The sequence below is a fragment of the Gracilinanus agilis genome, chromosome 3, assembly GCF_016433145.1.
Source record: "Gracilinanus agilis isolate LMUSP501 chromosome 3, AgileGrace, whole genome shotgun sequence".
In the NCBI taxonomy this organism is placed as follows: domain Eukaryota; kingdom Metazoa; phylum Chordata; class Mammalia; order Didelphimorphia; family Didelphidae; genus Gracilinanus; species Gracilinanus agilis.
The window spans coordinates 193,304,336-193,331,790 of NC_058132.1; the positions used below are offsets into that span (position 1 = coordinate 193,304,336).

Sequence of the window (27,455 nt, forward strand, 5' to 3'; positions counted from 1 at the left end):
TGCATATAAGCCACATGAGAACTATTCAGCAGCTACTTTTTTCACAGAAAGACTTTAAAGGAAATCCCTTTAAATAAAAAGATCCATCCTTTGTCCCCTGTAGGATTATACTCTTTTAAATAATGTTATTCCTGGTTGTAAGCTTACTTCTTTTGCTTTTTGGAATATTGCATTTGTGTAATTTGAATCTGTCACCCAAAAAACTATAGTCCCCAGCAAAAACTACGATTCCCAGAACCCCACTCACTTCCTATTGTTATGTGCTGACATAGACAGGACATAAATTGGGTAGAATTCTGTGTCTAGCACTCTTTCCTTCCTGTTGCAGCTTTGGTGGAGTGGGCATTTTGAGCAGGTAGAAAATTTAGTCACCTGGTTCTATTTTGTCAGATAATAAACTTTATAAAAAATAATACTTAAAGTATTCAACATTAATTTAACTCTTACATTTATGGTGACCAGAAGTGGGGTTCAGAAACCCGTAGTTCTCTCTGACTATATTAGTTTGAAAAGAAACCATGGTTCTCCTGCCAGGGCTTTTCATATCCAGCCCTCTCTTCAGAGCAGCTGTCTATTGCTGGCAATCCTGCCTCCTGCTACAAACTCCCTGGGTGGTCCTAGTTGCCTCCTCCTGCTCTTCCTGCTGCTGCTGCTGCTGCTGCTTGGAGCCACTCTCCAGAGGCTTGGAAAGTATAAATCTTTCCCTTATATTGCCAACAGCTGAGTGCTTGCTTGCTTGCTGCTTACCTTGGAAGCCCAGGTGTGTTTCCCTTAGGCAATCCCTCTTAACTCCCTGCCCATGGGGCAGGGGAAGCAAGCTGCTTCCTGGTGTTTTACCCCTAGGGGGAAGGGGAAGGAAAGTTATTCTTCCAAACAGGAAGTAGAATTGCAAGCATGACCCGCTCTATGAAAGTGCATTGCCTATTTCAAGCAGCTTCCAGTTTTAGACTATTTTTTCTTCCTACCATTCCTGGGTGCGCTGATTCTTACAATTAGTTTGCCTGAGATTCATCTCCCTACACCCCCTTGCCATTCTGGCCTGCCCAGTCTCTACAATACATCCAATATGGGATTCCTCCACACTGTGTTCAGCATGGAATTCTCCCTCACTATGGGAGATCCCAGAAGTGTGACAAAAGAACTTAAATGGATAATGATCCTGGGGAGGGGAAGGAAACTTAAAGAGTCTGGAGGTGGATTTTTAAGCTTTCCAGACTCCATTGTTTTATGGAAGTCCCTATATTGGAATTGGAAAAAAGGACTATTGTATTCAGTGCCTGTATCCTGTCACATATACTGTATTTGCTGATTGCTCATTTTAAGATTTTATTTTGTTTGTTAAATTCTGTTATACTATGTCACTTTAAGTTACTGTGTTTTAATAATTAGCTATGTGCACTGTATACATACTCTTTATTTGTACCTCCCCATATGGACTGGAGAAGATACCATTATAAAAGAGCCTTTGAGTTGTTTGTAACAAGAGGTAAGGGTCCATTTAGTAGCTGAAGTGAAATGCTATAGCACTATTCCTCACCTCCACATTAAAATGGATGAGATATGTGAAAGACATGCCTTTTTTTTTTTTTTTTAAACTAAAACCCCTTACCTTCCATCTTGGAGTCAATACTGTGTATTGGCTCCAAGGCAGAAGAGTAGTAAGGGCTAAACAATGGGGATTAAGTGACTTGCCCAGGGTCACATAGCTGGGAAGTATCTGAGGCTAGATTTGAACCCAGGACCTCCTATCTCTAGGCCTGGCTCTCAATCCCCTGAGCTACCCAGCTGCCCCCTAAGACATGCCTTTTAGAGCTGCTATAATCTCATGCCAAAGGAGGGAGCAATTTGTAGTCCTCACCTCCACAGTACAATGGATAGGACATATAAAAGACCTGCCTTTAGAGCTGTTACAGTCCCATGCCAAAGGAGGAAACAAACTCAAGGGTTTGATTACCCCATGATGGATTATAGTCTTATAAAATTTTCCTAAGGGCATGGTACCCCTAAATGGCCCCCAAGAGGGAGCATTTCAGCCAAGACTGAAAGCCATGAGCCTCAGGTACTACCTGAGTTGATCTGTATTTGTCAACACCCTCCTCAAAGGAGATTGTATAATTGTCAAGTTAAGAAACTTGCTACCTCCCAGAATCCAGGAAGTGAACTACTTGGAGAAGGTGCCATGGAGATGCCTGCAAAAATCACACACTGCACTGAAAGATCCAGAATGAACTTTGGGTTGTAGTGAAACTGAACTGTGGGGGGTTGTAACACATTTATTTTGTATGTATACTCTTTTGTCAAAGGGCACTGCCCCCTAATTGGCTTTTTTTTTTCAATATGCCTAGCAATCATTGGTTTTGTTCTCTTTCCCTTTTATCCCCAAATTATTGTAAAAATTTATAAGTTGGTTATGTTTACAAGATCCATTGGGGAAACTAGTCTTCCAAAGGATCTTAGGGGGATTATGTAATTTGAATCTGTTACCCTAAAAACTAGGATCCCCAGTAAAAGATACAATTCCCAGAACCCCACTCCCTTCCTGTCATTATGTGCTGATGTAAATAGGACATAAATTGGATGGAGTTCCATGTCTAGTGCTCTTTCCTTCCTGTCACAGCTTTGGCAGAGTGGGCATTTTGATCAGGTAGAAAACTTAGTCATGTGTTTCTATTTTGTCAGATAAAAAACTTTAAAAATATAATGTTTCAAATATTGCACATTAATTTAAAATCCTACATATTCCAAAGTCTCTGCTAAATTAAAATCCTACATATTCCAAAGTTTCTGCTTATTAATATTATCTACCAGTTTTTGTATGATCTTGGTTATAGTTCCTTGGTTCTTTCTGGATGTTTATAGAACTTTTTCTTTGATGTGGGGATGGAAATTGGGTCTGACATTTCCTGGAACTTTTTCTCTTAGGAAATGATCACTTCATTCTTTCCATCTTTACTTTTCCCTATGAATCTTAATCAGTCTCAACAATTATCATTTATAACTTCTTGAAATATCATAACCCAGCTTTTTAAAATTATGGTTTTTAGAAAATCCAGTGATTCTTAAATTCTCTCTCCTTGACCTGTTTTCCATGAGATATAATATTTTTTCTCCTTTTCAACCTTCTGATGTTGTTCTAATATTTCTTGCTGTCTCATGAAATCATTGATCTATTGGGTCAGTAGGGAGCCACTGGAATTTATTGAATAGGAGGATGATATGGTTAAACATGCACTTTAAGAATATCACTTTAGTTTTATTTATATATACATCTCACTTTAGTGAATGAGTAGAAGAAGGGAAGAGACTTGAGGCAGACAGACCTAGCAGCAGGTTATTGCAGTAGTCTAGGTGTGAGATAATGAGTGCCTGCCCTTAGGAGCATGTCAGGGGAGAGAAGGAGGCATATTCAAGAGATATTGCGAAAGGGAAATTGGCAACAGATTGGTTATGCAGGATGAGAGTTAGTGAGGAGTTCAGGATTACTTCTACATTGAAAGACTAGAAGAATGGGGTCGCCCTCTACAGTAATATGGTAGATAGGAGAAGAGGAAGGTTTAAAGGGAAAGATGATAAATTCCATTTTGGGCATTCAGAATTTAAAGTGTCTACTAGATATCCAATTCAAGCAGGATAGGTAGATTTGAGAATCATTAGCATAGAGATAATATTAAATCCATGGATGCTGAAGAGAACACCAAATAAAGTGGTATAGAGGGAGAATAGAACACAACCCAGACAGAACTGAGGAATACTTGTGGTTAGAGGTCTTGATCTGAATAAGGATCCAGCAAAGGAGACTGAGAGCAGTTGACAGTTCCAATCAGATACTTAGGAAGAGAACCAAGAGAAAAATGGTATCCCAGAAATCCGCAAAAAAAAAAAAAATATATCAAAGAGGAGAGAGACCAACAGTGTCAAGGATTCAGAGAAGTTTATGAGAATGATTGAGAAAAAGCCATTGGACTTGGCAACTAAAATATCCTTAGAAATTCCAGACAGAACAGTTTAAGCAGAATGATGAAGTCAGAAGCCAGGTTGTAAGGGGTTAAGAAGAGAGTAAAAGAAGAGAAATGAAAGCATCTAATGTAGATGACTTTTTCTAGGAGTTTAACTACAAAGATCAGAAGAGATATAGGACAACAGTTAGCAGTGATGGACAGATAAAGGCTTGTTTTTGTTTTTTAGGATGAACAAGACATTGTAAATAAGAAATGAGCCAGCAGAAAGGGAGAGATTAAAATAAGGGGAAAAGGAGGAATGACTGATGGAAGGGGGTAGGCAGGTGTACAGAGCAGTCTGTTGGAGAAGGTAGGATGAAATGAAATCATTTGAACAAGCAGAGGAATACTTACTTGGTAAGAAGTAAGACCATTTGATCATGTGAGACAGAGGTGAAGTAGGAAGAAGTGTCAGAAGGCAACTGAGTGATAGAAAATGAGGAAGAGGAAAGAAGGGGGAACTCATGGTGAATATCCTCAATTTTTTTCTGTAAAAAATGAAGCAAGATTCTTAGGTGAGAAGGTGGGGGTAGGGGGAGCCATAGGAAGTTCGAGGAAGGATGAAAAAGTTTGGAAGAGCCACTTAGAAGAGTGGAATTTGAATTGATAAAGGAGGTTTTCCTAGCAGCAGGCCCTAACAAGGGCCCATATGAAATTGTATAACATAGATTTGTGGTGTGGAGAGTCAGAATGGTTGCATGATTTTCTCTGTCTTCATTCAGCAGTACATAGACTTGGCTGGGCTGATTTCATATGAAAGTTTTCTGAGGTTGAGACTTGGATAGCTATAACAGCCCTAAAGAGAGTTTGATCTTTTTTACTTTGGGTTTTTTGGTGTTTTTTTTTCCTCCTGTCAAGTTGAAAATCTTAATTGTTCTGACAAATCCAGGATATATGTTGAGGACAAGTTCAAATCTAATTACTTCCACAGAGATGGCAAACTATTACAGAGAGAAGTTACTTCATGGCTACCAAAGCACCATCAAAGTACCATTGCTAAGCCAGTAATGTGTAAATAAAAATTAGCTCAAAGTGAATTGCAAATTCCAGGAATAAATTTTGTGACATAGATAGGACAGGAAGATTAATTGAGGGATGTATTATAGTTTATCTGAGAAGTGCAGTGGATAGAGTGCTGGGCATAGAATCAAGAAAACCTGAGTTCTAGTTTGGACTTAGACCCTTATTAAGGGCAAGTTAGTTAACCTCAGTCTGCCTCCATTTACTCAACTGTAAAATGAAGATAATAGCACCAACCTCCCATGGTTGTGAGGAAAATCAAATGAACTAATATTTGTAAAGCACTTTAGCAACTTGCTGGGGACATAGAAATCACTTAATGTTTGTTTAAAAAAAAAAAAGATTTAAAAGAACTCTTTCCTCAGAATAAGTTGCCTTATCTGTTTAATAAAATTGTTAAGATCACTGGTCTCCAAAGAGATGGATTCATTTTCCAGGGTGGGACAACCGGTCATATATCCCTTCTTCACTTAGGTAGATTCCTGTGGATTTCCTCCAGCATAGCCTCAAGCTGGATGACACAGTGAATAGATTGTGTTGGACTTGGTATCTAAAAGATCTAAATTCAAATATTCTGCCTAATGCTCTAATGATTGAATAACTATGGACTAATCACTTGACCTTTCTCAGCTTGTTTTCTTATCTGTGAAAAGGGTATAATAATAGCACCTACCTCATTGAATTGTTGTGAGGTACAAGTGAAATAATATATGTAAAGGGCTATGCTAATGCTGGCTTGCTGACTGTTTTTGTTGTCGTGGGCATCCTCTCCCAACACTTCAGTCTTTGCTTCTGCTATACAGCCTTCCATCTTTTCCCATTCTAAGCCAAGTGTTGAACCCTTAGAGCATTTATAATCTAAAATGGCAACTACCCAAAGCAGCAAGGAGGTATATGGAAAATTCTACTTTGACCCTTTTTGCCCCCAGATCACCCTATAACTGGCAGACTGATTGCAGGTTCTATGCTAAGGGGTAGGCCCTACCTCTTTTTGTTTTAGGTAGTACAGTAAGTCATGCGAATGAAGGATGAACAGTAAGTCATGTGAATGAAGGATGAACAGACATGGATTAGTTGTGTTCTGAATCACAAATACTATATTATTTCCCCCCCAAAAAAATACCACATCCATCTTCCAGATGACCCCATTACTCTCCAGCCTTCCAGATACCCAATTTTGGTGTTCTACTTCTGACTTTTCCCTTCCTTAACCCTCAATCTAATCGGTTACCAAATCTTGTCTATTTATGCCATATTTCCCACATCTTATCTTCACATATAAGAGCAATATTGTCATTTCAGTCCCTCAGACTCTTAACCCAGATATTGCCCTAGACTCTTCATCAGTTCATCTCGCCCCACCCCCATATCGAATTTCACTTTTGTAATATTTCTCAAATAAGCCCCCTTTTCTTCTCTGACACTAGCACCACTCTAGTGCAGGACTTCACACCTGAGTTATTGCAACAACCTACTGGTGCACCTGCCTCTCTCAAGTCTTTCCCATTCCAACCTATCCCCCATTCAGTCACCAAAGTAGTTGTCCAAAAGTCTCAAGTCTGAACCTCTCTCCCTCTCCCTTTCTCTCTCTCTCTCTGTGTCCCTTTCTCTGTCTCTCTCTGTGTCACACACACACACACACACACACACACACACACACACACACACCTCCCTCCAATGGCTTTCTATCCCCTCTGGGATCACATACAAAGCCCATCAGAACCTAGCCCCCTCTTTCCTTTCCAGATTTCTTATACCTTACTCCCTGACAGTGATCCAGTGACCCTGGCCTTCTAGGTGTTTCTAGAACAAGGCACTCCATCTCTTGGCTTTGAGTACTTTCTCTGGCTGTTTCCTAGAGTTGTAATCCTCTCTTCCTCATGGCTGCCTACTAACTTCCCTCAAGTTCCATTTAAAATATCTTCTATAGAAAGGTTTTCCTAACACCTCTTAATTCCTGCATCTTCCCTTTGTTCATTATTTCATGATTCTCTTCTATAAAGCTTCTTTGTACATTTTTGTTTATACGTGGCCTTCCCTGTTAGATCATGAGCTTCTTGTGTACAGGGACTGTCTTTTTTCTCTTTTTGTATCCCCAGGATTTTGCACAGTGCCTGGCATCTGCCAAAGAAATGGTAAATACCTGAGTGAATCTGACTATATGTGTTTCTGATTACTTTCTAATAATTAAGTACTATTTTGAGGGACTTTCCAGTGTTTTATTTGTATTATGTATACCTTTTTAGAAGGATAATCAAAAGTGCATTCTAAATAACTGACTGGTAATAAATACAGCCTTCATGGCTATTTTATGATCTGGCTTTACTTCCTTTTATACTTGCTTTACCACCTACCTTTAGGAATAAAGTATCAGCCATAAGTGAAACAAATTTAGTTTCCTATTAGAAAAATGAAAGTTATTTCCTTAGTTATTCTTACCCATTGGTGTTTACAGAATCCTCTCATTAGTAGGAAAATGCCCCATCATATCTATCTTAGGGAATAGGTATGTTACAGAAGGCCCCCCCACAAAGAAAAACAGTAATGGGACTTTCCATGCAGTGAAACAGATCTTCTTCCCTATGCATTTGAATCTCCCTTTTTATTCTCATTTACTGAAAGAAACCCAAGGGTGTGGGCCATGGCGGGATATTAGAGCCCTCATCAAAAGAACTGGCTTTGAGCTGTGCCTTCCCTGTGAAATGTCCAGACTAAAACTAGGTTGTTGGAGGTTCTTTCCTCACTGTTCCTTTACTTCTTTTGCCTATGAGGTATTCTTATGAGAACATAGTAACATAGAAGAACCAATCTCCCATTCTTAGAGGAGCCTTCATTATATGGTCTTTATTCAGAGTCAATCACTGGAGTCAAGGTGTGTCTCTCAGAGTGGCAAGCACCTCCCCATTGTCAGAAGCAGTAGAATATAAAGTGACTACTGGACATGGCAGAATTTATGCCTTTGAATAGGCATTTTCTCTTTTCCTCTTGGTGGGGGAGGGAATGTTAAAAATAAAATCTTCATTGTGCTATGTACTTATACAGGAAGTTTAACTGATTAACCTTGGCTTTCAGGCAATAAAGCCAATGGTTTAGTCCCTTTGAAGAGCTTTTCAAGTATGCTTGGCTAGAATCCTCAACTTAATGAGTAAGAACTCATCTTGTGATTGGACTGTGAAGTGAGAGCCAACTTGGAAAGGTCCTGACTCATTCTCCTCACAGCACTTTCCTTTAAAGTGATTCACCACTCAAGTGCTAGTAGTATCTGCACCATAAGTACGCACATTCCAGGTTTTATTTGTTTTGCTTTCTTAGCATTTGAGTGAAATTAACATTGTTCTTTTTAAACTACTTTGGACATCTTATTCCTGATCCCTTAAATGAAGTGTGTCGTCCATCTCTCTCTCTCTCTCTCTCTCTCTCTCTCACACACACACACACACACACACACACACAGCAGTAAGTTAGACTTTATTTAGCTATTAATCTTTGTAACTTGGATTGTAGAATGACTAGAATCAGTGGTCAGTCATATAGGCAGGCTTAAGAAGAGTGGTATAGATAAGGCTTTTCTAACAACTTTGGAAATCCATATATTGAACTGGCTAGATAAACTTGTACAATAATTTTTTTTAATTTCTCCTATTATTTTGCTGCCCTTCTCAGTGACTGACATGCATCTAACTGCCCAGGACCAACCATGAGTGGTCTCTCTCTATATATTTTTTGGTTATCTCTTCTCTCTTCCTTTTTTCCCATTTCCTGTTTCTCTATCTGTCTTTTTTAATCAGAGACTTGATCTTGTGAAGGTAACAATAGGTGATAATGAATTAATTGGAGGACTTAACCAGTGCTAAACATCTTTAAGTGTTTTTTAATTCAGTGCAGATATACCAGTCTCTGGAAGATTCTTGGGTAGCAAATCTAATAATCAAAATATCAGGGCTTGCCTAGGCTGGTATCCAATAAAGCAGTGGTCTCTAAACTCCTTAACCACTTACTCCTCTCAGTAAATCATTTTTGAGCATGTACCCTTCAATATGTACATATTTATGTATTTTTAAATTGTACACATATATTTCTTTACTAATAATTATGTACATTGTAAAATAGACATCAATATCTATTTTACCACTTGGAATGGCACTTTAAAAGGGATGGAAAATGGTTTAAAAGTAGTTAAGACATGAGGAAGGGAGAAAACTAGAAGGTTATTCAGTCATCCAAGTGGGAATTAATACTAGCTTGAACTAGGGCAAAAACCATATGAGTAGAGAGAACAGGGTTAAATGGGAGTGATTTGTAGGTAGAGACAACAGTTGATTGTGTATCTGGGGTCAGGAAGTTGTCCTAATGAAGCTTATATTGAGGAATAAACCTTCTTCCTTGTATATATGCTTTGTTAACAGGTTTAGGATTCTAATTTAAACTATAGATTTATCAATTAAGTTGGCCTTCCATGTTCTAATCAATAACATTAGATTCCTTAATCAAGAAAACTGGTTAGGCTTGTCTTTCTGTTGAAGAGTCCATTTATTCATTGCATGACAGACTAATTGAATGCTTATACTCTAGTCAAAATTAACCATTATTGAGAAAAAATTTTAAAACTTTCCTTGAGCATTTACAGTAGAACCTATATAAAGGCAATTTTGAATCTGTAATGAAGCATATGAGGAATACATTCCAACATTGACATCAGATGCTAGCAACAGTACTAAGAACAAATTAGACTTGGAAGCTGACTTCCACATTCTTGTGTATTGAAGGCATCTGAACATAATAGAATGGTAACCTTTTCCATGCATCAGAACTGTCAGGTCAAACTGAATCTACTTTAGTGGGTGACCTTTTTTTGGTGCAATGGAAGCCTGAGTTATTTGTCCTCTTGCCAGTAATGCTGTTTGCTTTTAGGTAGCCTCAAGGTGAGATCTTGGTCCTTGGTATATAGTAAATGCTATTAAAGACAAAGGCAATGGTAAATTTGGTATATCCATTCATCATTGGCATTGCTGTTTAGAATAGTTATGGATGTTAAATCATCTGACTTTCTGGTACTGGAAAGAAAAAAAGAAAAAATCTTGTTCATATAACATGAAAGTAGTTTAGAAAAAGTATTAAAATTAATTTCACCAGGAAAAAAATGTACATGTTACCAGGGAACTAACCATTCTGCTTTGTTGTAATGGTCTATAAGAGGGAACAAGGAAAGTCTATCCTTCAGGAAGAAATTAAAATAACATTTGTTTTTAATAACTCATTATAAGAACAGATTATTTTTACTTTTATATAACCTTTTAAAATTCATCTTGGATTATGTCATGGTTTCTTAGTGTAGTTCCATCAATTTAATTTAATTCCATAATAGACCTCTTGACACTAAAACAAAATTGTTCTTGTGTAATATGATTATATTTCAAATCTGATTAACTACATGGTACTGATAATGTCTGCTGATGACCATAACAACCTCATGCCTTGTAAATGTCTGCAAACTAGCATTGAGACTACTGTTATGTAGTAGAGAATAGCTAAGAAATTCTCTACTGAACTGTCAGGAAGAGTTAGGTGAAACTTTAACAACCTGCAGCTCTGTCTGTAGGAAAACATTCATTACTTTAGCTTAAAATGACTTATGAGTGAGTGGACATGTTTTAGCATGGGATAGTGGAGAAAATGCTAGACTTAGAGTGAGAAATATCCCAGGGGTTCAAATTCTGCCTCTGATATTTAGTAAATATGTGACTGTGAGCAAATTGCTTATTCTCTCTGAACCTCAGTGTTTGTTTCTCTGGCAGATGGGAAGAACAACTGCTTCACAGGTCATCCTTGGGATGATTGATGGGACATTTGGCCAACTTTAAAACATTACATCAGTGTCAGTTATTAGTTCTTACTCTTTCTGTGGAGCTTATATTTTTTTTTCTTAATTATTCAGTGTCTTATCTTATTGATCCTCCAATGAAAATCAAAAGGATAAGCCACACAGCAGATTATTCTTTTAATTTTAATGAGGGAAAATGACTTGAAAAGTGTTCTTCTGTCTCTGGTTTTCCTTTAGAGAAGGTCCTTTGTTGATATTGGCTGAAACAGACCTTCTGGCCATTATTCAGTATAGTTTCTCAGCTTTAGATGAAAGTAACATATATTTCCATCTCAACAGATTTTGGTTTTGGAAACTTCTTTAAGAGTGGTGAACCGCTGGCTACATGGTGTGGCAGCCCTCCTTATGCAGCCCCAGAAGTCTTTGAAGGACAACAGTATGAAGGACCACAACTGGATATTTGGGTATTTTTTTTCTTTCTATATTAAATATATCTTTTAGGTATTCCCTTATGCCCTCTTCTCTGTGTGCTCTTCTTTCTACATTCTCTCCTGATGTCCTCATCTGCTTCTATGGGCTTATTAGCATTCCTGTGGAGATGACTCCCATATTTATATATGCAACCTCAGACTTTCTCCCAAACTTGAATCTGCCATCACCAATTACTATTGCACATTTCAAACTTAACATGGCCCAAACAGAATTCATCTTTCTCCAAACTTCTCTATTTCTCTTGAAGATACTAATATAAGCCTAGTCTCCCAAGAGTCATAACCTCATCATTATCCCTAACTGCCTACTATACCTCACCACAAATGCAAATGAAAAAGGGCTTTCTATGTTCCACGAACTGTACTAAGTGCTGAAGATAGAGAGTAAAGCAAAAACAGTCCCTGCCATTAAGGATTTTGCATTCTGATGAGGCAGACGTCAATCAGTAGTTACATACAAGATGCATACTTTCTGTCTTCACATTTCTTGCATCATTCTAGTGCCCCAGCAGCCACTTAGGTTCAGGTCTTCATTATCTATCACCAAGGTTATTCCCCCCAGTCTCCTAACTGACCTCACTGCCTTGGCTTTCCTCAGTCCAATCTATCTATCAGACTTCTGCCAAAGTGATTTTTCTTAAGTACAGATCTGATTATATCACCTTCCTTACCTATTCAACCCCAATGGCTTCCTTTTGGCTCTAGGATCAAATATAAGCTCCTTTTGTTCAGCTTTTAAAATCACAATAAATTTTAAAATCACAATAAAATTCACAATCTAACACCAATCTCTTTCCAGACCCAGTCCCTCTCCCTTTACAACCTGGAAAAACGGTCCTTTTCTCAGTTCCTCATATACAATACTCCATCTCCTATTTCTGGACCTCCCTCCGCCCTCTCTTATAAAACCCTCTTTACCTACAGCATGACTGCCAATCCCTTGACCCCTCAATTCTCTCCTGAGCCATCTGTCCTGCACTAGCCAATCTCTCTTCTTCTCCCCATCTTGACTCCTTTGTGAATCAGTTCTACTCTACACTATCTTCTTCTCTTGAATCTCCAGCCCCTTTAGCCTATCACCAATTACACCTAGCGAAGCCTCAGCCCTAGATCCCTCCCACCATGTGCCATCTTAGTTTCTACACATGTGCTACTGAATTGAAGCTTAAAAAAATCACACATCCTTTCTGACTAGATCTACTACAAATTAAACAATCTTCTCTGGGCCCTCACTGCTACTAAGGAATTTTACTGTACCTCCCTTATTCACTTATTCTCCCACTCTGTACAACAGCTCTTCCAAATCTTTTCATTTCTCCTCAGAGATCCCATAGTTCACCATCATCATCCTCAGCTATGAACTTCACCTCATTTTTAAGAAAAAAATGGAGCCATTAATCATGAACTTCCTCTTCTCCTTTCTTTCTTATCACTCAGATGCTTTCTTCCACTCTTTACTCCTTCATCTCTTTCTCACTCATTTAGATGGATCTTATTTCTTAACAAGGCTATCTCTTCTACTTGTTATTTCTTAACAAGGCTATCTCCTCTACTTGTTCAAGCAATCCCTTTCCATCCTGCCTCTTCCAACAGATCGTCTCCTCTGACATCCCCTACCCATTATTTATTTCCAGTTTCTCCCTGTCTCCTGGTTCGTTTCCTACTGCCTACAAACATGCCCATGTCTTCCTATACTGAAAAAATTCTCACTTGATTCTTCCATCCCTAACTATTGCCCTATCTCTGTTCTATGCTTTCTAGCTAAACTTCTCAAAAGTAACTACGGTAGATGACTCCACCTTCTCTTCTCACTGTCTTTTTAAAATAATACAACTTCTCACTAATGTGCCACTGAAACTACTCTCTCTGAAGTTACTAATGATCTCTTAGTTGCCAAATCCAGTGGCCTTTTCTTACTCATCATTCTTGATCTCTCCATAGCCTTTGACAGAGTTGATCACTCTTTGTTCCTTGATATTTTTGCTAGGTTTTCCTCCTACTTATCTGACTATTCAGTATCAGTCTCTTTTGTTGGATTCTCATCCAGATTATACCCTCTAGCCAAAGATGGCTTCCTCAACTTTCTGTCCTGGGCCCTCTCCTCTTCTTCTTCTATACCACTTCACTTGAAAAATCTCATCAGCTCCCATGGATTTAATTACTTTCTTTATGCTGACCTTCTCAAATTCACCAATCTCTGCCCTAAACTCTCTGCTGCCCTCTTATCTTGCATCTCCAACTGCTTTTCAGACCTCTTAAATTGGATATCCAGTAGACATCTTAAACTCAATATATCCAAAATGGAACTCATTTTCCCCTCCTATTTTCCCTTTTCCCTAGAGAGCAACACCATTCTCCTAGTCTCTCTGGCTTACAAACTAGGAGTCATACTGAATTCCTTACTATTTCTCACCCTCTATCTAATCTGTTGCCAAATCCTTTATCTTTGCAACATCTCTCCTATATGCTTCCCTTCTCTTTTCTGAGACTACCACCACTCTAGTTCAGGACTTTATCACCTCATACCTGGACTATAACAATAGCCTGATGACTGGGGTCTGTTTGCCTCAAGTTGTCCCCACTCTAATCTATTCTCCATTCAGATACTAAAATGATTTTCTGAAAGCTCAATCTGACCACACAACCCCCACCCACCCACATACACACCCTTTATAAACTCTAATACCTCCCTATTTCCTCCATTCTCAGATATAAAGCACTCTGGCATTCAAGGACCTTTATAACCCAGCACCCTCCTACCTTTTCAGTTGGGACTAGTCTCCTTGTTATTCCACAAACAAGACACTATATCTCTCAGTTCTGAGCAGTCTGTTTTCCCACGCCCAGAATGTTCTCTTCTCCACTCGGATTACTGACCTTCCTTTAAGACCAAACTAAAATTCTATCTCTTCCTTAATCCCTCTTAATTCTGGTGCCTTCCCTCAGTTAATTTACTTCCTATTTATCTTGTGTCCAGCTTGCTTGTCTTTTTGCCTCTTTTTGTATTCCCATCCCTTAGCATAATGTCTGGCACATAGAAGATGCTTAGTATATATTGACTAACTTCTTGGAACACATTCCCTCCTTGTCTCCATTTTATAGAATTCCTTTCTTCCCTCAAGATGAAACTCAAGCACCACTTTCTCCCCAAAGTTTTTCTGATTTCTCCTAGTTGCTAAAGTTTTCCCTCCCTACCTTCTGTGTCTTCATTTTGTATTGATTTTAATTTATTGTGTATATAATCATCATAGAGAAACCTATCTCCCTGTAGGATCTAAATGCCTTACAAATAGATTTTATTTCATTTATTGTATTTATATACCTAGTACCTAGTCCAATGCCTAATAAATATTGATTGGTGGATTAATAGTACTCAGTCCTTTAGCCCATTCCCCCAAGTTCCCAGCACTTGGGCAGTAAATACTGGGTTTTTGTTTTTCTGTTCACTGACCTCTATGAGAGCTCATAGAAAAAAGATGCTCAGGGAAGAGATTCTGGCATCAATGTGTGAGCCTTCCCCAGATTGGCAGTAATTAAAAATCAGCATCTGTCTAAATGACCAACCTCTTGAGATTGTAGGGGAAAAAACTCGAGTTTCAGATTTCTTTGAGTTATAATTCTCTCATTTCTGCAAAATTCAAAAATGAATTGCCTTTTTCAGTGAGTGAAACCTAATAGCAACTGAAGAAACTTGAAAATGTCAAGTGCATTTGAAATATTAGGTAATACAATGGATGCATTATTATTTTCTATCTTAGAGCATGGGAGTAGTTCTTTATGTCCTTGTCTGTGGAGCTTTGCCTTTTGATGGACCAACTCTCCCTATCCTGAGACAAAGGGTACTGGAAGGAAGATTCCGTATTCCGTATTTCATGTCAGAAGGTAAGTTGTTTGTCTTGCTAATTGTGCTTTACAGATTTTAAGCTCTGAATGAAGTACCTTCATAAAAGGCTGCATGTTTTCCAAAAGTTGTAGGTGGCAAAAAAAAAGTGACTGAGTCACTTCAGAAACCAAGGAAATGAGAAAGAAAAAATCCTCTGTGTAGGTGAGACAAAGAGTTCCAGCTTTACTTGTGACTGAAAACAGAAACAATTTAGCAAGTCATCCTCAGTCCCATTCACCCTGATTCTATAAATGTCTCCGGTTTTTTTTAGACAAAGAAACATGCTGTATGTTCACAGATTCACAACCATTTTATTCTGAATAGAAAATGGATTTTCCTTTTTCCTTTGACAGGAAGTCAGAAACTAATAATAATTGGCAGAGTTATTTAATTGAATTGATAATTTCTTAGTCCCTGCCAGTCTCTTTTGGATTGTTATATAAGAGAAAGTTATATCTCTTCTTTGACTGCATTTTAGACTGCCATCCTTGCTGTTTCCATCTATGAACCCTGGCACTTTATAAAATGACTAACCTCAATTTTGTTCGTAACAAAACATACCAGCAGTTTTTCCTACTTACTATTGATTTTTTTTTTTACTATTTTACTATTTTTACTATTGATTTTTGAGTTTACTATTGATTGCATATCTTTCAGTGAAGAGTCTGTTCAGGGAAGTCTATGTAAAATACTATAAAATCCACCCTAGAATCCATGCAACTGCTAAATGGTGCCTATATGATACTCTAATCTTGCTTCAGCTTTTTATTCACAAATAACTTGTCTATTTTCAAAATTATATCTAACAGTGAGGGGCATCAAAGAGGCCCATTCTCTGAGAGAGATGTAGAATCCATCAAAGGTCTCTGTGTTTACTTTTCTAAAAAGGTTGAGAAGTTTTTCCCTGTTTTATTAGTTATTTTCCTCATTTAAACTCCTTAAGAGACATGAATTAGCCTTAAGCTACTTGGTAACAAGTTGTTAAATCCCTCTGTTAAGAGTAATGCTTGCAGGTGGGCAGCTGAGTGAAGAACCAGGCCTAGAGATAGGAGGTCCTAGGTTCCAATCTGGCCTCAGACATTTCCTAGCTGTGTGACCCTAGGTAAGTCACTTAACCCCCCCATTGTCTAGGCCTTACTGCTCTTCTGCCTTGGAGCCAATACACAGTATTGATTTAATGCAGAAGGTAAGAGTCTAAAAAAAAAAAAAAAAAGAGTAACGTTTGGTTTGTTTTTTTAGGGGAAAACTAAGTTCATGACTAGAGGTTTGTTTCCTGATGGTAAGGAAGCTCATTTACCACAAAAATTGGAAAGATTCAACTATGATTACTGATTTTAGCTCTCCATATATTTCCAAAATACATTTAGCACCATTCACTTGCACATGAGCCTATATGTCAAATGAGGCAAAGATGGTAGTATTTACCAAGTGTTTTGACTATTTCTTTTTAACTTTTTACTTTCCTTAGATTGTGAGCATCTCATCCGAAGAATGTTGGTCTTAGATCCATCTAAGAGGCTGACAATAGCCCAAATAAAAGAGCACAAGTGGATGCTGGTGGAAGTTCCAGTACAAAGACCTGTTCTCTATCCACAAGAGCAAGAAAATGAGCCATCTCTTGGGGAGTATAATGAGCAGGTCCTGCGGCTAATGCATAGCCTTGGAATAGATCAACAGAAAACCATGGAGGTAAAGGAGCCAGAGCTATTTTCTGATTTGATTATGCTTGGCGTCTCTAAACATAATATGATAGATTCCTAGCGAGTACAAATAAATAGCATAAGAAATAACATAAAAGACATTGTCCGCAAATAAGTAAATTGGAAGAGGAAGCAGGTCAGCTCTCTAAAGAGAGCAAGGAATAGCTGATAGCCAGAGTGCTGCACTGGTATACTCGGAATAGTGAGATCTAAAGGATGACCGTCAGTATATTGGGCACAAGATCTGTAGAAGATTGGCTGAGGGAGATGGGGAAACCTGCAGGTGAGCTGTAATGGGTACTAACATCTTGTAGTGATGTGATTATGACAGAGCCTGGCACACAATAGGTGTGCAGTGAATCCTTATTCCCTTCCCTTCTTTATCAGGACTGTCACCAGAATAAGTATTACTTAGTTTTCCCTTCAGGCTATATCCATGTCCTACTATCTGTTTACTTACATTATCTTCATTCTATCAATCCCTTTCCATGTACCTTTTAACTAAAAGTGAGAAGAGTTGTTAGAGAAAAGAGCCTGTACTTTACCTTTCAAAAAAGAAAAAGATGAAAATTGGCAAGTCATGGGAAGATAATTTCTAGATGTCATATGAAGTTATGTCAATGTATCGAAAATGGTTGAAAGTTGAGTGGGACCTGGGATAAGGAGCTATAGGCAAGGAAAGGTCAAAGGAAACAAATGAGGGAAAAAATAAGGTAGACAAGTGAATGTGAAACAGAAGAATATGTTAGCATGATTTGGAAGTTTTAGAAATCATAGATCCGAGAATTCATAAAATGTTAATGTTATTTTGTTCCCTCCACAAAGGATACCATTTCAATAGGCTACATACATTCAGAAGGCTTTTGAAGATAATTAGTGAACCAGGCCCAAGCAATCCAAACAAAGAGATGAAAAATATACCTGTGGCTATTTTGGAGGTGAAGGCCTTCCCCAGCCTGCCTTTCTCCATTGAAGCCTCAGGGTAAAACTATAAGGTGGCTTTCTCTTTTGCCGGTTGTTCTAGCTGGTTATCTTTCTTTGCTTATTTCCATAAGGTATTCAGAGTGGTGGCTTGGGGGAGAAGGAGGCCCTACAGGCTTGCTTTGTTTGGCTCTGTACTAAAAGCACAACCCAGCAGTCATGCTGTCCTGTCACAAGCCAAAGTGGCATTCAGCCTCTCTGCTCTATTAGGGTTCGGAAAGTGGACAAGCCAGGAAGTAAAAAAAATTGAGAGCGAATTCTATTTTCAAAGTATCAAAAGGGTGGGACTACAAAAACAAGAGAGAAAAATTACCTAAATGCAGAAAGAGTATTCCTTTAATCCAGCTCCTAGATTTTGTTCTCAAACCAAATAAAATCCAGAATGTTTCCCCCAAATTCCATAATTCCTAGTCTAGAGTTGAGTGGCTTGGGCCTATGTTAAGGCTACAAAATTAATACTACCCAGCTTAGATTGTTGACTGGCCTGAGTCAGCAAAGTTGCAACTCGCTACAATTTCATACCCTTCCTATGAAGAATAGCAAATTACCATTAATTAATTAAAGGAACCAGTCAAATCTAGGGAGTTGTGACTTTCTCTTTTGTACTCTGGATATTTGGACTTCAATTTGAGGCATAATTGACTTTTTCCCCCATTTCCAGTAGTACATTGGTTTTCCCTGGTTCTTGAGGAAAGTGTAGGGACAGAAACTTGGCCAGTTATGGCATTGTGGCTCAGATATTTTTTTTTCTCTTTTTCAGTCTTTGCAAAACAAGAGTTATAACCACTTTGCTGCTATCTATTACTTATTGGTGGAAAGACTGAAATCGCACCGGAGCAGCTTCCCCGTGGAGCAGAGAGTTGATGCCCGCCAGCGTCGGCCCAGCACTGTTGCTGAACAGACAGTTGCCAAGGTAGCTCCTCATCCAGCTGGTGGTCTTGTCTGGCATATACATAATCATTTTGGACACACTTTTCATTTATAAGAAAAGGGTTGAAATAGAAATATTTACACTTATGTCATTAACTCAGAAGTTTCTCTTCCTTTCCCTTTTCTAAAAGGTTGGCTTCACAAATCCAAAAACCTCCCTTTTTTAACCTCTTCAGAGAGTTATAAATTTTTGGCTTTTTTGGTGGTTCACAATTGTCTGAATTAGGAGCATGGCCTAGTAGTGGAGCACTGGACTTGAAGTCAAATCTGCATTCCTTTCCCAGAATTGTCACTTAGTAGCCAACCTCTTTGGGTTTGGGGCTGCCCTCACCTGCCCCACCCCCTTATAGGATAACAAGGAAAGGGCATTTGTCACTAAATTACCATGTAAATTTGAACTCTTGTTATACTTGGTATTTGGTTCTTCATTTCTCTACCTCCTGATCATAATACCTTACATTTGTATAGCATTTTTACAGTTTACAACCACTTCTACATATATTATCCCCTTTAATCCTCACAATAACCCTATGAGATAAACACACGGAATCAGATGTGGTAATAGATAGAAATTAAATGGCACTTTCCCAAGGTTTCACAGACAGACTGAGTCTAGGACACATATCTTCTAATGTCTTATCTAATCCTTTCCATTTTACCACATTGACTCGTATTTAAATATATATGTGTATCTTTTTAGAGTTTTCAAGGTGATTTCTCACATATCACCTCATTTATTCCTCATAATAGCTCTATGACCCAGGGAGGTCATTTATCCCTATTATAGGGAAAAGGAATGCAAAGGTTCAGGGAGTACCAAAGTACCATTGTTTCTAGTAGGAGTCTTCAAACTTCTAGACTAATATTCTTGTCCCCATTCCATGCTGTCTCTCAGAGCACAGTGGCTATTTTGTGCATCTCATGTGGCCCACTTCATGTAACATTTTAACTAGCTTTGGTCCTTATATACTATTTTAAAAGAAATGAATATTCAAACACTCAGATCCATGATCCCATCGATGTTGTAAAAGTGAAAATTGGGAAAAGCCATCTAGAAGTGTATATATTTCTATGGACATGGGAAATGTATCAAAACTACATTTCCCGTGGTCCAGCTGTTTCCGTGTCCGGGTCTTTGGGGCATGGGGAGGTCTACGTCGACGCAGAGAGGGTTTTAAATCTCCTGGGTTAGGAGGGAGTGGTCTCTCTTTTGGCAGGAAGGGTCTTGGCTAGCAGACTGGAGGCAGAAATGGAGGCGGCAGTTTTGAATGCTTACAAGCGCGTGGTCTAATGATTTTATCTATAAACATGGCTTTAATTAAAATACTAATTTATATTATTATATCAGCCTTTATCATTTTTCATATTTATAATGTACATATTCTTTCTAGGGATACTAGGCATAACTTATCCATTCCTATTCTTCTGAGAAATTGTTGTCTGTGTTCTCCCATAGATTTGTCACAAGTTTGCTTGGAAAGGTAATCCAGGCTAGGGGCAGAGACACAGGTCTAGGAGTCAAAAGACTCGTAATATGAACAATGATGTCTTGTCCAAGTCATTGTCTCTGAATCTTAGCTTTCTTCTTTCTCTAACAAGGCTGTCTCACTGTTATCATTGGGTACTTGATAACTGAAAATGTTTAGAAGTTACTGTTAAGAACTTTTAAAAGGGTTATAATGGGTAACCAGAAAGATTAGTTTCAAACATGATGGGGGGTATGCAGAACCATCTTTTTATTTGTACTTAGCAATTAGCAAGTATTTCTTTCCCTACCACCTTTTTGGCACCCCTCCCCACATGAGAAGGAGGGAGAAGAAGAACAAAACAATCATCACAAATATTCATAGTCAAGCAAAACAGATTCCCACTTTGACTGTGTCTCATTCTGCATCTTGAGTCCCTCTCCTCTCAGGAGGTGGGAAGCTTGTTTCATCATCTCTCTTTTCTGGAGTCATGCTTAATCATTGCATTGGTCAGAATTCTTATGGCTTTCAAAAGTTGTTCTTTTTAATAGTATTGTTGTGTAAATTTTCTCCTGGTTCTGCTCACTTTTTGCATCAGTTTACCTAAGCCTTCCTAGGTTTCTCTGAAACCATCCCTTTTGTCATTTCTTACAATGCAATAATATTTCAGTTCATCCATACATCATAGTTTCCCAATTGGACACCTTTTTGTTTCTAGTTCTTTGCTGCAACAAAAGGAGCTTCTATAAAATATTTGTGTCCATTTATGTCTTTTTTCTCTCCCTTTGATCTCGTTGGGACATGTGCCTAATAGTGTTCTCATTTTTTTTGGCACAGTTAGATTGCTTTCCAAAATTGATAGACATTCATTTATAACTCCACAAACAGTGCATTAATGTACCTATTTTTTCAATAGGCCCTCCAGTATTTGTCTTATATGGAATTTCAGTTGTCTTGATTTGCACCATGCTAATTATTAGTGATTTGGAGCATTTTTTCATATGGCTGTTGATCACTTGAGTTTCTCCTCTTAAGAACTGATCATTTCCTTTGTCCATTTATCATTTAGGGATAGGAAGCATATTTTCTTTAAAGGAATTTTTCATATATTGCATATTTCATTTCTGTGTTCTATAATACCATATGAAATACTAGTGTAATCTCATCCTTTCGCATCTCTCATCATGATGCCATGATACTTATATGACAATTATTGCAAGGAACCAAACAATGTTCCCTTTTCTAATTTAGTTATTCCTGATCTTTGGAGAACATCATGTCAGAGTTTCACTAAGATTCATTAGGAATTCATTGGAATTTAAATAATTAAGGTATATCCATTAGAAATGTAAAGCCTTGTATTAAATTCTTCACCTGTCAAATGAGAAAGTTGAACCTAGATGCTCCCCCGAGTTAGTTTCCTGCCAGGCTTAAGATTTTTAGAGCTCCATGACTTTCATTGTTAATACATTACCAAGCAAGTAGACACTTCTGAATACTTCTGGTGACTTTTGTACACAAGGTAGTTCTTTAGTTGTACCTCACATAAGGCAATAGGAAAAACCATTTTAAAGATGTTTTTACTGCTTTTTAAAAAGGCTACATTAAAGAAATCCAATAAAGTCTAGAGAGAAGTTCCCATTTTGGCCAAAACTTAACAGAAATTCAGTAGTGTTGCCTTCATCTAAAATGTTTGGGGTGGGGGTTGTGAGATATTTAATTGTGTATTAATTTGAAGAATTGTTGAGTACCTGGTGAGTTGGTAGAGCCAACACATAACCCAGTGACCATATTTCATGGAAAGGAGCTTGCATTGGATGGAGAAATTTTCTTTCTTTCTTTCTTTCTTTCTTTTTTTTTTTAACCCCTTAACTTCGGTGTATTGTCTCATAGGTGGAAGAGTGGTAAGGGTGGGCAATGGGGGTCAAGTGACCTGCCCAGGGTCACACAGCTGGGAAGTGGCTGAGGCCGGGTTTGAACCTAGGACCTCCTGTCTCTGGGCCTGACTCTCACTCCACTGAGCTACCCAGCTGCCCCCTGGATGGAGAAATTTTGATCCTTTCCTCTCATCCCCTTATTACAAAATGTATAGTCATAATCCCCTAAGTACTGACTACCCTATTTATTCCTTCCTTTGCTATTCCAGAGTGTCTAATATGGCATACCTTCCCCCAGGTTGTTTTGTGTATCAATACAATGAACATAATATACAGATAATAAGACCCATAATCCTGTTCTTTAAAGTAGGATTTTCCATGTTCTTTTATATTATGGGACTTGTATATCACAAAGAATAGATACATTCTTCCCTCCCTTCTCCTCTTCTACTCCCTTTTCTCTTTTCCTTTCTCTCTCCCCCCCCCCCCCCCAATTTCTCCCTGTTTCAAAGGAAGTATTTCTAATGCCAGTTAGCTTAGAGTAGCCAGCAGAATAGTTATGAAAATATAGGAGACAGAGCTACAGAAAGCATTCTCAAGTGAGTTCACTTTTCCCAAGCATAAGGTCAGTACCATTCTGGTTACAGTTACTGGGTATAATGGAGATATGTGAGATAAATCTCATTCTCATGGATGAATAAATAGTCTTGGAATGAATATTTTTTTTCCTACCCCTGCTTCCCCTCATCTCTTTTTGCATTTGCTGACTCCAGCCATGGCCATAGCGATACCTTACTTCTTACTACACAAAAATATAAATATGAAAAACAACATGGGATACCATACGCTCATGTTCATAGGCCTGCTCATACTGTCCTCTACCGCCCTGACAAAATCATGCTCTGGGCATGTAGTAAAAATCAGAGATCAAAGTCTAGCATTTGGACATAATACATCAGATCATTTCAGATCTTATTATTAATGCTATACCTATCAGGCCTTCCCTTCTATTGAATAGTGAGAGAGGATGAAGTACAATTCCAATTTTTACCAACATCTAATTGTTTTTTATTTGCACCCAAAGAATATTATTTTCTTGAACTGTTTTTGTTTGTGATAGATCTGTGTTTATCTCATCAGAATACATCTTCTTGCTTTATAGGCACAAACTGTTGGTCCCCCAATGGCCATACGTTCACCAAACATGAGACTGATGAGGTCACCCATCCTCCCTCAGACATCAAATGTGGAGGTCTTTTCCTTTCCAAATTCTGGATGCCAGGCCGAGGCAACATTCATGGAAGAAGAACGAGTTGATACACCAAAGGTATGGTGTGTTCTTATGTAGTTCAGAGTTGAATTCATGGGAGATTTGCTTCCCTCCCCACATTCAGCAGTGGCAGTTTTTCAATGGCACAAACCGAAGAGCCCATGGAAAAGTACTAGAGTCCATTTGGTCCTTTTCTGGTCTGGATATTTCATTAATCCCTAATAACTGAAATTTATATAGCACTTTTAAGTTTTGCAAAGCACTGTGTATATCTTATTTTTATCTTCACCACAGAGGGAAGCACTAGTATTATTATTCCCGGGTTACAGATGAAGACACTGAGGCTAAGAGGTTAAATGATTTGCCTATGTTCGCTTAGCCAGTCAGTGTTGGAGGCAGGATTCAGACTCGGGTTTTTCTGACTCCAAATTCAGACTGTATCCATTAAAGCATATTACCTCTGAAAAACCTTTCCTCTCTTCCTCAAAGTTCTAGGTCCTTTCTCATTTCCTTCTTGGTGGGTTTTTATGTTTGATTAACTTTTTGAGGGGAAGGAGAAGCAAAAAGTACTACTTCTAAAAAGCTGTGAAATGATGATTACAAAGGACAAAGATTGGCCTATTTTGTCATTCCCACTATTCTCGGATCATCTTGTGGCTGTAAACCCATAGAAGTCTTCTTGCTAATTAAATTGATGGAGTTTGGACATACTTGAAGGAGAAAGATTTACACTTGTGCTATCTGGCATTGCTTTTCAGTTGGAGGGCAAACAATTTCATGCTAGGATGTGAAACAAGAATGCAATACTTTTGATAAAAAATAAAACTGAGTTGCTGCTGACCATTAGAGGTTAGAACAATACTACTGCAAACATTATCCTTTGAGCAATAAGCTTTTCTTTCCCTACTATTTCACATTTAGTAGATTAGTTTGTCTGCTTGAAATGCTGTTCAGTATATACTATGAGCTATTGCTGCTTCCCTTCCCACTTGGTTGGGAAGCCATCTTATTCCATTTCTTTGCATGCTTGAAATCTAGATGTACGTTGGGAAGAAGGAGACTAGAAGGGTCCCCCCCAAAAAAATTCATCTCTTTTGAAGAAAAGACAAACTTAAGGTATTAAGGTTTTATCTGTGAAGGCATCAGATCCCCAACATAAAAGTGGGGCACTGTCTGCATTATTATTTAGAGTGAGCTATTTTAAAGCATGTGAATTTCATTGTAACTAGGGAACAAACCAAAAAGGATTAGGGGTGAAGAAATAGGTTCAAGATTGATTATATAAAGTCAGTCTGAGAGGTTGGTATGAAGCTATTTGATGATTAAGCCTCATCTACTCTCCTGACTAGGCTAGTACACACAACTATTTTGGAGAGCAAAGGTTTCTATAAAAATATATTTATTTGTATAAAATAGGTATAAAAAAATAATAAACAACTGTCAAACTAAGGTTCCTAAGCTTTCCCAAGCCCTCTAATTGGACCTCCTGGCCCAGCCTTCTGTTCTTCCAAAATTACACTCTCTCCTTACCAGATAACTATGAAAACCCAAATAAAACTGCTATCTGACTAATTTACCACTAAGGGAAACTTATCACTTATTTATCTATATCTTGCCTCCAAACATATTGGCCCTGGGAGGCCTAAAAATATCTTGATCTACCAGTTACCTGGCAATGAGAGAAATCTCAAATTGCCAGCAAAGCAAAGGTTTGTCTTTACTCACTGCCTTCTTCTTGATGATTTCTGAAGACAGGAACCAGGAAATCTTTAGGATATTTCAAATCTCTCTCTCAGACAAAAATTGGCCTGGGAAAAGAGTCCAAGCTAAATCTTAAGACCAGCTTAAGATTTTGCTTACCACAAGGATCTTACTGGGATTCAGCTTTTCTTCTCTATTCTTTAATTCTTCTCAGTAGAAAATAAAGCAGGGTTTCTAGTCTGTTTAACTTAAAGAGACACACAGCCACAGCAAACTGTTTTTCCAGCCAGCCAGTGTTCCTAACTGCTACCAAGCAGAACTATGCCCGCATGCCTTATGTTCCAAACCCTGCTTGCACCCTCCAATCTGTTTGACAACCTAAGATGCAAAACCCCTTTTGCAAACCCATTTATTTACTAATCTTAATTACCTTATTTCTAAATCTACTACTACAGGGGGAAAATTCAAAATAATTCTTAATGCTCTTGCATAGAGTAGGACAAGTCCTGATATAACTCTGCTATGCAAACCAGCTAGGTTTATTTCTTGCCTGTTGTATTCCCCTCCCTAAACGCTGCCTCCTTTGAGACCTATAAATCACTACACATAGAAACTGTTAGAGCCTTTGAAAACCAGCTAACTCACCTGGTAGCACACTCCTTGCTTCTGGCAAAAGTTAAGAAGTTTAAGAAGACTACTTGTTGGGAATGGTAAAAGGGGGATTCAAATAAGAATTGAGATAGATGACCACTGAGATCTTTTCTACTCCTTTAACTCTGCAACTCTATGGATTTGTCAAATATGACTGTAGCTCACCTTTATATTCAAGTTGTTTGATGTATGTTTGGTTGTAGTATTTTCTACAGATTATATTTTTAGGAAGCATTTCATAACCTTTATTCACTGATTACATTTCTGCCCTCATTAAACTGACAATTTTTTCTAAATTTCAAGGGGACTTCATCTTCCTACATTAAGCCTGTGATCTTCATTAAAGGCTCAGATTCCAATCCCAGAGAACTGAGGAGAGATATTAAGAAGACCCTATGGTGTGATAGAGCACTCTTAAGTTGGAATTAGGGGACCTGAGTTCAAATCCTGGTTCAGTTTTATATGTATGACTTTCAGGAAGTTATTTCACCTCTTACAGGTCTCAATTTTGTTACCTGTGAAATTAATAGGGTTAGGCTAGATGTGTCTAAACTCTAGTTCTCACAATCCTTTCTCATCCATACTTCCTGATTATTTATAATTGTCTAAAATCTGCCAGATAGACTGCATTAATCCTTGAGGTTATGGTAGTAAATTGTGGTACTTTCAGTATCCTGCATCTGTATTAATGGTATTGATGATGGTGATTTTGATTATAAATTACAACTGATTGTTATATAGGTTTTAATTTTCGCAAAACACTTCTGCATTACCTCAACTAAGGCTCACAACACACCTGTAATAAAACTATTTGAAGGTATTATTATCACTATTTTACAGATGAAAAAACTGACTCTCCAATAATTAAGTGACTTGTTCATGTGTTTACCCAGCCATTAAGGGTTAAAGGTGGTAATAAAATCCATGGCTTCCTTTCCTCAGTTCAAATCCTCGGAACAGCATAAATTTAGGGTCACTGTAAAAGCAACTACAAATGGACCCTGAAAACTGATACTTGGCCTCTCATTTTAAGTTTAGTTTAGAGAATGAATTTTCATTGTATTTGTTGTTTTGAAGGTAGTGAGTACTGCAGAAAAGTTTTTGTATTTCATAATCCCTTCCTGTTTTCATTTTGAAGGGACCACAGAGGCTAATAATAAGATTTTCCAAATCACCACTCCTCTTCTGCCCACCAGAAGGGGGGAAACTGGGCCATGAAAATGGGTGTATGGTAATGAATTTTCATAGACTACATTGACATTTGTTTTAGAATGTAGTAGTATAATGTAGCTTTTTTACTTTTGCTATTTTTGTTGGCTATAAATGATACTATTCGTTGGTACAGGAACATCTTATTTTTCAAGCGTTCTTATTATTTTTTATTAGTTTTATCCCTTGTTGTTAAGAACATGGACTGTTTTGAGTCAGTCCTCTTTAGGGTTCAATACTCCAGTGACTTCTGTGTACCTGGTTTCTTATCATTGTGAACTGATTTAAGGGAGAATGAAAAATGAATGCCTTGCAAAGTGTTAGAGATCTCCCTGGCCCAGGTTATATTTCCAGTCCTTTGATTTGCGTATCTCAGGTAGCAGAGTTTATTTCTTAGAACACAATATCTTTTATTTTTAAAGGTTAATATTATACTAGAAGTGCCAGCTGTTTTTGC

At 38.0% G+C, this 27,455-nt stretch overlaps 1 protein-coding gene across 1 annotated transcript in view; it reads left to right on the forward strand.

The window, feature by feature from the left end:
• The window catches only part of SIK2 (salt inducible kinase 2), a 167,305-nt gene that overhangs the window by 128,073 nt on the left and 11,777 nt on the right, over positions 1 to 27,455 (forward strand). The window contains exons 5-9 of the mRNA XM_044669351.1: positions 11,179 to 11,303; positions 15,089 to 15,212; positions 16,682 to 16,902; positions 18,655 to 18,807; positions 23,330 to 23,494. Coding sequence (XP_044525286.1) covers positions 11,179 to 11,303; positions 15,089 to 15,212; positions 16,682 to 16,902; positions 18,655 to 18,807; positions 23,330 to 23,494 — 788 coding nt within the window. The remainder of the gene's footprint in view (positions 1 to 11,178; positions 11,304 to 15,088; positions 15,213 to 16,681; positions 16,903 to 18,654; positions 18,808 to 23,329; positions 23,495 to 27,455) is intronic.